The sequence below is a fragment of the Eucyclogobius newberryi genome, unplaced genomic scaffold (genome assembly GCF_026437365.1).
Source record: "Eucyclogobius newberryi isolate DKJ021-1_F unplaced genomic scaffold, fEucNew1.0.hap1 SCAF_15, whole genome shotgun sequence".
NCBI lineage: Eukaryota > Metazoa > Chordata > Actinopteri > Gobiiformes > Gobiidae > Eucyclogobius > Eucyclogobius newberryi.
Genome location: NW_027315779.1, coordinates 9,400,156 through 9,410,352, shown reverse-complemented (window position 1 = coordinate 9,410,352; position 10,197 = coordinate 9,400,156). Strand labels below are relative to the sequence as shown.

General features: G+C 39.2%; 2 protein-coding genes across 2 annotated transcripts; both read right to left on the bottom strand.

Annotated features, from left to right (window-relative positions):
• Positions 1 to 1,864: 1,864 nt before the first annotated feature.
• Positions 1,865 to 2,256, bottom strand: LOC140360317 (histone H2B 1/2-like). The gene has a single exon (XM_072445530.1). It carries the CDS (start codon positions 2,243 to 2,245, stop codon positions 1,871 to 1,873), a length of 375 nt encoding a protein of 124 aa, XP_072301631.1. The 5' UTR covers positions 2,246 to 2,256; the 3' UTR covers positions 1,865 to 1,870.
• A 2,025-nt stretch (positions 2,257 to 4,281) lies between these two features.
• Positions 4,282 to 4,612, bottom strand: LOC140360316 (histone H4). The gene has a single exon (XM_072445529.1). It carries the CDS (start codon positions 4,599 to 4,601, stop codon positions 4,290 to 4,292), a length of 312 nt encoding a protein of 103 aa, XP_072301630.1. The 5' UTR covers positions 4,602 to 4,612; the 3' UTR covers positions 4,282 to 4,289.
• Positions 4,613 to 10,197: the final 5,585 nt, after the last annotated feature.

Genomic DNA, 10,197 nt, shown 5'->3' with positions numbered 1-10,197 from the left:
ATAATTATGCACAGCAGAGTTTCAAACCATGGTATTGTTGCAAAGAACTAAAAGTGGTAATTTGTTAAATTAGAAGCATTAGCAGCTAATATTTACTGAAATCAAAAGCTATTTCAAGTCACATTGTAAAACAGGAGCCCTTATTGGACAGACGCCTCACAGTTCTTGCATCCATGGAACTTGTGAGTTTGTGGAAAGTTTCTGCTTGAATTTCTTTGCAGGACGTCAGAATGTGGACTGCCTCCCGCCCTCATAGATCTTTCCCTTGCAGATGCTCCAAAGGTTTTTGGACCTGCTTTGGTTAAGGGCCGAATAGAAGGTTTATACATAACTAAGAACCTCTGGAGGATCTACACCTTGACGTTGGAATGACTCTAGAGGCACCAGCAGCTTCATATTCCTGTTTGCTGCTTTGTAATGGTATTTTAGCAGCTGTTCTCTTCGATGTTTTTGTAATGATCGCTTTCAGTTTTCACCTTTTGGTACTGGAATTTTTGGTACAAAAGTTTTGAAAACTGAGTAAGGATGGAATGTGTCTGTAGTTTTTCATGAAATAACTGTTTCCACATTTGTATATGGGAATAACCTTTCCCAATTTCATGTCATCAGGAACTACTCCATTAAGGAACAACTGATTACATTATGAGCTAATGGTTTGGACATTTGATCTATAAGTTATTTGTTTATTCCCATATATATTTGATTAATGTCAGATAATTATTACTATTTAAATGATCTTACAGTATTTGTTGTGTTCATTTTAGCTACCCCAAACAGAAATATTGAGTTTACATTTGTGTTTATTGAATTTCCAAATAAATCTTGTACTTAACGTACTTGTACCCTTAACGGATTTATTTTAGACGCTAAGGTTGGTCCCATTTCTACATTATTTTACAATACTGTCTAAATAATCCTGTTAGTTATCTCTTTTACTTTGGAAATAACTTTGATTTTGTTTTATTTTTGCATAGTTTTACAATACCTGAATTATGACATTCCAAGTATTAAATCATCTTTATCGTTTTCATTTGGTTAAAATAAAGTTGTTGTTGCCTTTTTAATATTGAGGAACTTGTTTTTTAAAATTTATATTCACTAATTTTCACTTTCAAGCGTCATCTGAGGCTTTCTTATGCCCTTGTCACATGGGTGTAGTCATTTGACAGTCAGTGCTTTAGAATTGCAAAGAAGTGACATTTTGATATACTTCTGTGTCTAAATACATACAAGTGTGTTCAGTGTTGTAAATCACTGTGTGTGTTGTTTTGCACAAAGTGTGAACTGACTTATTGTGTTTACAGTGGTGCAGATCTGAGGCCGAGTTTTGCTCCTTGAGTGTAAGGTTTTGATAATAGGGGCTAAACGTCAGATTTTAGTGTTCATTCAATCGTATGATTCGTGCCTTTTAGATCTGTGTCTGGAGCCGGGGCGCGCGCGGAAGATCCTTATAACGGACATGAGAACCGTAGAGACTCAACCCTCTCTGCTGAGCGGCGCCGTCTCCGCTTTGTGTTTTCTCTTCGCAGTTGAGTTAAAAAAATACAACAACGTGACCATTTTTTTGCCAACTATTCGACACGAATCTTAAGAATAATTTGGCATTTTTAATAATTAGGTAGCAAACCCTGGCCATGTCCACACAAACGAGAGACTCAAGCGTCGACTTTTTCCTACATTTAGCTTTATAGTGGACTAAACTTTGATAAATGGAGTGAGTAATGGATGGGTGCTGCACACAGCATAGTTAGAACGTATGGGTTAAAACGCAAACTGACAAATTTTGGTTTAGATTCGACAGACGTTAATCTTTGTGAAATGTAGGTGGCCCTGAGAAGGGCCGTTGTTTAAGGGTTGAAGGACACTGGGTTTACTTCGAGCTGGTGTACTTGGTCACGGCCTTGGTGCCCTCAGACACGGCGTGTTTGGCCAGCTCTCCGGGCAGCAGGAGGCGCACGGCGGTCTGGATCTCCCTGGAGGTGATGGTGGAGCGCTTGTTGTAGTGCGCCAGGCGGGAGGCCTCTCCGCCGATCCTCTCGAAGATGTCGTTGACGAAGGAGTTCATGATGCCCATGGCCTTGGAGGAGATGCCGGTGTCGGGGTGGACCTGCTTCAGCACCTTGTACACGTAGATGGCGTAGCTCTCCTTCCTAGACTTTCTCCTCTTCTTGCCGCCTTTCGCAGCGGTCTTGGTCACGGCTTTCTTGGAGCCCTTCTTGGGCGCGGCCTTGGCGGGTTCAGGCATCGTGTGCTGTTCTGAGGTTAAACGGCCGAATGACTGAGCGAGCGCCGCCCCGCTCTTTAAAGCAAGCCTCATGCAGATGAACTGTGCTGTTCCTCAAAGCTGATTGGTGGATTGTAGAGAAGCGGTTTTCTCTTTTACAATTTCTCTGGGGAATATTCAAATCAAGAGTTAAAGGATTTCTAAAAAATCTAAATAAAGAATTAAACTAATTTAAAAAAGCTATTAGTGATAAATTGGTGCATAAATATTCAACAAAACCCTAATGATGATGATGTAACTACGATCAAAGAAATAAAATCTCAGATTAAACTAATAAATTCAGAACTATCATTTAATAAAACCAAGTGTAAAATGCTCGAGCCTTAATATATCACGAGAAGTAATTAAAAAAATAAATTCATAGCTTCAGTCCAGTTGTTTGTAAATTCCACATTTTATTAATGCCCTTTTGATGTTTTTCATTGTGAAACCATAATTTTGATGGTATGAAATAGATTCACTAAAAGCTGCTGTTGGAACTGTTAACAGGTTATTAGTTATGAGATTTGATCCTGATTCATCACTTATTGAACTTCATTTATTGAAGTTTCTTTGCAGGGCAACTTGTCCCAACAGCAGTTGTACTTCTCCATTGCAGGCCTTGCATTTAGATTAGAAGCCTTTACAATTCAGCTGTGTGGGGACCACATATTAGTTGATTACAAATGAGCACGTTTCAATAAATCACGGCACACAAGTTTCAGTTAGGATCATTTTCTCTGCTCTTGACTTTGTGTAAAAATCTGAAACACTTTGCTCTCTCAGTCAGCGGCAGTGGATTACATACAACCAGGGCGAAGCCGATTGGCTGAGCTGGTCTCGCGCGCTGAATTCAAACATTAACCACGCCTCTGTCCCGCGCGTTCAATCAATTCAATAGCTTCATAAATAATGTGATCAGATTTTAGTTTGAGTTTCTTCAATTCCTTTTTGAGTTGTCTTCATCAAATATATTGATCATTAAAAACGTTACAATACGTCCATGTTTCAGGATCACATATAATAATATAATATTGTTGTAGTAATATAAGATAAGCCTTTATTTGTCCCACAATGGGAAAATTCAAGTGTTGCAACATAATGTAGGTACAGAAGTGAATAATAACAGAATAACAGATGACGTACAAAAAACACTCTTATAGAAAAGCTCTTATAAGAAAACTCTTATAAAAACGTCTTATACTATATTACAACAACAGTGACACTCTTATTTACAGCTGTTATATGGACAGAGAATATTGGGGGGGAAAAAATATAATAAAAAGTTAAAGTAATATATTCTATGCTTATAAATGTAAAACGTGAAACTGATTAAATAAACGTGCCTATTGCACTGCCTTGTAAAGTACTATAGTATTGTATAATTCTGTTCTGTGGGTGAGTTTCACTGAAGAACAGTTTTGTGTCAATGTTGTGCTATTTACGTTCACAGAAATTACCAGCACAATCAAAAAGGAGCAGAGAAGAACAAAATAATCTTATAAATATCTGCCCCTTTATTGAACAAATAAAAAACAACAAAACACAAGATGGTTCTGAACACATTCTGTTTAGACAACTTGTTTTACGTTTTACATTTACGACATGCTACACTTCAATGGTTCAGTCTTTTTTCCCCTTATCAAATATGATTTTTATGGTTGCTTTACACTGTTTCTTAAATATAGAGATTAGGTGATGTATTTTGAGCTACAATCCAATTTTACTCTGTTTATTTTCAATTGTTGTGGTGATATGTTCTGTTTTCTGTGTAAGTGCTAAAGATGTAAATTGTTTTTTTTTGTAGACTTTACACTATTTTCCTCTTTGTTTCTGAAAGACATGATTGACGGTCTGACGGGAGCTTGAGGCCCTCCTAATACCATAACTTTAACTGAGCCAAATTATATAATATCGCCTGTAAAGCAGGATTAGTGCCTTGTTCGGACCAAAACGTTTCTCTTCATGTTCTGTGGGTGGCTCTTAAAAGAGCCGTTGTTGTTGTTTGTGTTCAGTCAAGTGTCGTTTAACCTCCGAAGCCGTACAGAGTGCGGCCCTGTCTCTTCAGGGCGTACACCACGTCCATGGCGGTCACGGTCTTCCTCTTGGCGTGCTCGGTGTAGGTGACGGCGTCTCGGATCACGTTCTCCAGGAAAACCTTGAGCACTCCGCGAGTCTCCTCGTAGATCAGACCGGAGATACGCTTCACGCCGCCGCGGCGAGCCAGACGGCGGATAGCGGGCTTAGTGATGCCCTGGATGTTGTCACGGAGAACTTTACGGTGACGCTTGGCGCCTCCTTTCCCGAGTCCTTTTCCTCCCTTTCCGCGGCCGCTCATTTTTACTGCTTCGTGTTTGACGAGTGAGATGTGTCTCCAGCGGCTGCTCAGCGGTCTTTATACTGCTTTTGCGGACGTTGGTGAAGAATGTCTGTGGGCGGGGCCCAACGGTCGTTTACGCAGAACAATACTTTGCTTTTTTTAGTCTTAAAGAAAAAACGTACACATTTCTCACGATTTTAACAAACTGAAAAACAATGTCCTTTTACTTAAATGAAAAAAATACTATTCATGCACAGCTCACAGCATACAATTAACTCCACAATAAAGTGCTTAAGTGTTTGTAACTCAGCTTTTAAAAATACAGAAAATGATTGTTTGCCTCAAATAACATACATCTGCAGGGCTCATCTTTCCACTTATAAAACATTTTACTTTTACAAAAATGTAACAGTGTATATACATAAATAATATGGCCCTACATTAAATATGCATATCTACAAGGTTGTAATATTACTGAATGAAGACTGACCATTTCCAACAGTACAATACTCCAGTAACTATAGAACTTTGCATATTTATATTTATATTCCTGGTTTATTCGGAGCACGATTCATTGAAAGTGCGTCGCACAATATATGAAGTCAAAATATTGCACAGTTACTCATGATTGTTGAGAATTTATAAGATGCTAAATTATAGAAGTTCATCTTTGTCAGATGTGGGTGGCCCTGAGAAGGGCCGTTGTTTAAGGGTTGGACCTGCTTCAGCACCTTGTACACGTAGATGGCGTAGCTCTCCTTCCTTGACTTTCTCCTCTTCTTGCCGCTTCTTGCCGCTTGTTTGGAGTACGAGCTTGACAGGTGTCATTTCTTCGCTTCTTACTCTGTAGGCTGGTGAAGTCAACATTGTTTGATTTGTTAGGAGCTATCCAGGAACAAGGCAAAGACGTGCAAGTCTTCTCATTCTCTATTCTTGCTGCTATTTCCATTGCGAAAAGCGTAGCAGCAACATGAGAGCAGGGTTCTTCCCAGACCTGCCATACATGTACATGGCAGAACATAACAATTCCATCAGGTTTCACACCATGCAGACACTAGTTTATTAGACAATCTTTGAGAATGCATCACCTGAAATAGATAGAGTTCCTTTATGTATTTTGCCTCGGCCACTAGGCAAAATACATAATGTCGTTTGCCTCGGATACAAGTAGCCATACATAATGTATTTTGCCAACTTATTGTGGTAGTTGAAATATGATTTCAGTAGCGTAGTGTTGACAGGAGGTTGAATTGAAATTGCTGACTTTGCTAATGATCACGTATTGGCATGTTGATGAAGACGGTGTTGCTACGCAAGTAGAAACAGAAGTAAAAAACAGATACATTATGAAAGCGTCAAAAAAACACTCTTAATATATATATAAAAAAAAAACTGTTTTAAACAAAACTCTTATAGACAAAACTTCTCATATTCTTAATTAGGAATATAAAGAAAAAAATAAATTTACAATTCTTAATCCAGTTTCAACGCGGCAGAATTGTAGGAATGCTATTTTAAATGTTGTAAATTGCAGTTTGAATTTGAAGTGTACTGCTCATTTTTGGCACTATTCTAACAAAGTCAATTTTATTTGTTTTTCAGACTTCCTATAAGTGATCTGTTCTTTTCTTCTGTATCTGCCTCTGTATCTTCCTGCATTGCACCAATGAAATTTCCCCTTGTGGGACAATAAAGGATTATCTTATCTTATTTTATCTTAATCTACTGCAGTGTTGAGTGCGCTGGATTAACTTGTGGTAAAGTGTGGCTCTTAGATTGAGTAGGTGGCTCTTGAAAGAGCTGTAACAGCTGTAATAATTGAGGCATTTTAAACAGAAATATTAAAATACAAATACAATTATAAATTCAGGATGTCCCAGAGCAAAGACGTGTTGAGTGACCTTCTTATAAACTGTCAATAAAGGTTTGTGAAATTGTCATTTTTGTCCGCGTTTTCCATATTTTTATTGTATAGATGGAGATGATGAGCTGAAAGACTTCTGTTCTCTGCCTCGATCGCTCATTTTTACTGCTTCGTGGTAGACGAGTCGGATGCGGACGTTAGTGAAGACAGATTGTGGGCGGGGCCGTTCGTTCACCAACAGGACCGTGCGAATGAGGAGTTGTCCCAACGGCCTTTGACGCAGAACAAAACATATTTTTGCTATACGATTGAATAAACACAATTTTGATGGTTTTGTTTTGTTTCGCAAAACCCTACACACAATTAGCACAACCACAAACCCAATTATCAAAACACCACTCTTGTAAAAACTCTACACTAATTGATCAAAACCATATTTTCTTACCATATGAAACACACACGTTGCATATGACTTAACTATGTTTGCACCAGTTACACACTGCTGTTGAAAACCTTAAACACTTTCTGCTAATCCTGCTTCTAAGTGCATAGAGTCGTGTGGGTGAAGTACACCGTGAATTTGCAACGTCATTTATTTTTTTCCATATACTCAAGCCAACATGGCAAAAAAGAAAAAAAAAATTCCCAGTTTTCATGAACATTACATTTTTTCCAGTACAAAAAGAACCCTCCCAAACTCCTCTCCCTCTTCCTCCTGCTTGAAGTCTTCCTCTTCCTCTTCCTCTACTTTTACCCGTACCTCCACCTCGACCTCTGGCACGGCCTCTGCCTCCTTCTCCTCCTTCTCCTCTTCCTCCTTCTCATCTTCACCCTTCCTCTTCCTTCCATTTTGGTTCAGTTTGATGAACTCACTTGCAGCATTTTTATAGTGCTTAAACCTGATTGGTGCGTCTACAATTAAGCGATCTTGTGTTTGGTCACCTAATGACAGTGTTCAATGAGCTGGCACATGGGTGTGGTCATTTGACAGTCAGTGCTTTAGAATTGCAAAGAAGTGACATTTTGATATACTTCTGTGTCTAAATACATACAAGTGTGTTCAGTGTTGTAAATCACTGTGTGTGTTGTTTTGCACAAAGTGTGAACTGACTTATTGTGTTTACAGTGGTGCAGATCTGAGGCCGAGTTTTCCTCCTTGAGTGTAAGGTTTTGATAATTGGGCAAAACTTTTAGTGATTTTAGTGTTTATTCAATTGTAAAAAAAAAACTGTAAAAGTTCATTATCAATCTTATGGCCGTTCCACACCGCTGCGGCTGAAGGGTCCAGTTTACATTCAAAGTCTATGGTAAACGCGCGTCGAGCACGTAGTGCGTTATCCGCGGCGCGATTGGTGCGTTTTTTTACGCTCTCGACGCTTTGAGCGCGCTTATGAGCCGGCAGAGGCGACAAAAGCGGCTTACGCGATGCGTTCAGATCTCCTGCAGCTGAAGCGTAGCATCCGCCGCAGCAGCCAATCAGAGCTGACGCTCCAGTGACGTACGTACGTATTGCCCCTCGCATTTCCGGTATTCCCCGTGGAATTCCCCAAGAAGCGCCACTTTTTCCTTGCTCGTCAACCATGGCAGACGAACGATTGATTGTGGCTGTTTGTGGGAGAAAGGAGCTGTACGATGTATTCACCGTGGAATACAGAGATAGAAATAAGCCCGGCGCCTCCGTGTGAGGGTTTTGAAAACCAAATACGTGAAAACAACACTCTCGATATCCGCCATTTTACACAATGAAAGGCCACACCGTCAACAACTCCACTGCTCATGCGAGAACACCTCTACTGCGCATGTGCGCAGACAGCAACTAGCCCATTTTCCCTCCAATAAAGGGATAACACAATCAATGTCATTAAATACATTTTAATCGTTTCAGATTTGAGTGACACTATTGAATCACTGCAATGAAACACTGCAGTATAGAAATAAAAACACTTATTAAAACAATACAACTTGGCATAAGATAAATAACTTATTCGGCATACAGCTCCTACCAATAAATCCACCTTTACAGAAATATATTAATTATATAATACATTTGTGACATTTTCCAGTGTCATTCTGAACGAGGTCTTAGAACATGGATATTTATATTTCTTATGAAAGAAACTTGAGCCGTCGAAGTGTTTAGCGTTGCGTCTGGAAAGATTCCACCTGTCACATATAAAGTGTTAAACATATGTCACATATAAAGTGTTAAACATGTGTCACATATAAAGTGTTTAAACATGTGTCACATATAAAGTGTTAAACATGTGTCACATATAAAGTGTTAAACATGTGTCACATATAAAGTGTTAAACATGTGTCACATATAAAGTGTTAAACATGTGTCACATAAAGTGTTAAATGTGTCACATATATGTGTCACATATAAACATGCAGAAACGGGGCAGGTCGTTCGTCAGTCAGGCCAGAACAGGCAAGAACAGAAATATGGCTGCCTAGCTGTAGACTTAAGGTTTCAGCCTATTATCAGGACCATTTCCAGTATTAGTAATTTAGGATTAGTTGGAAAATACCCCAGAAGACTGAATGAAGTAATGCAATTTTCCTTCTTGGTTCGTAGACTTAAGATGTTACAGGTATAATTTAGTCCCAGTATTGTTACCTAGAAGTTGCTCCTCTGAACATGTGGGTGGCTCTTAAAAGAGCCGTTGTTGTTGTGTTCAGTCAAGTGTTGTTTAACCTCTGAAGCCGTACAGAGTGCCGGTCCATTGTCTAAGGACAGCTGTAACAATTGAGGCATTTTAAACAGAGATATTACATTGTGATTGAAGGTGTTTTTGATGATGATCCAAATGAAGCTAATGTGGCTTTTATAATTGTCCAATTTTGGTTTATCATCAAAAAGACAAAGGCATAAGAAAGACTTAGATGACACTTGAAAGTGAAAATGAGTGAATATAAACTTTAAAAAACAAGTTCCTAAATATCAAAAAAGCAGCAACAACTTTATCTGTTCACTGCCATCAGCCTCTGGTCAGAACATATTATCTTATACATCTTATAAGATAAGATAAGATATTCCTTTATTGTCCCACATGGGGAAATTTCATATATTTTATATATCTTATTTAAATGCTTTTCAGCACCATAAATTGTCTCTATTATTAGTTTGTATGCAAGTTTGTAACATGTTTCTAATTTTGATGAAATTTACACCATTTCGTACAGCTTGTTTTGGCGGAGAACAGATTGAGGCTAAACACATCAGTTTTGAAAAAAAAAAAAATGGTTAGTTATGTGTCGGTTTTCCCATTTCTTAAACTGTTTTTGATCAGTTTAATTTCCATTAAATAAAAAATAAAAATACATTCCAACATCCCCTGTTAAGCAGGATTAGTGCCTTGTTCGGACCAAAACGTTTCTCTTCATGTTCTGTGGGTGGCTCTTAAAAGAGCCGTTGTTGTTGTTGTGTTCAGTCAAGTGTCGTTTAACCTCCGAAGCCGTACAGAGTGCGGCCCTGTCTCTTCAGGGCGTACACCACGTCCATGGCGGTCACGGTCTTCCTCTTGGCGTGCTCGGTGTAGGTGACGGCGTCTCGGATCACGTTCTCCAGGAAAACCTTGAGCACTCCGCGGGTCTCCTCGTAGATCAGACCGGAGATACGCTTCACGCCGCCGCGGCGAGCCAGACGGCGGATAGCGGGCTTAGTGATGCCCTGGATGTTGTCACGGAGAACTTTACGGTGACGCTTGGCGCCTCCTTTCCCGAGTCCTTTTCCTCCTTTGCGTTTTT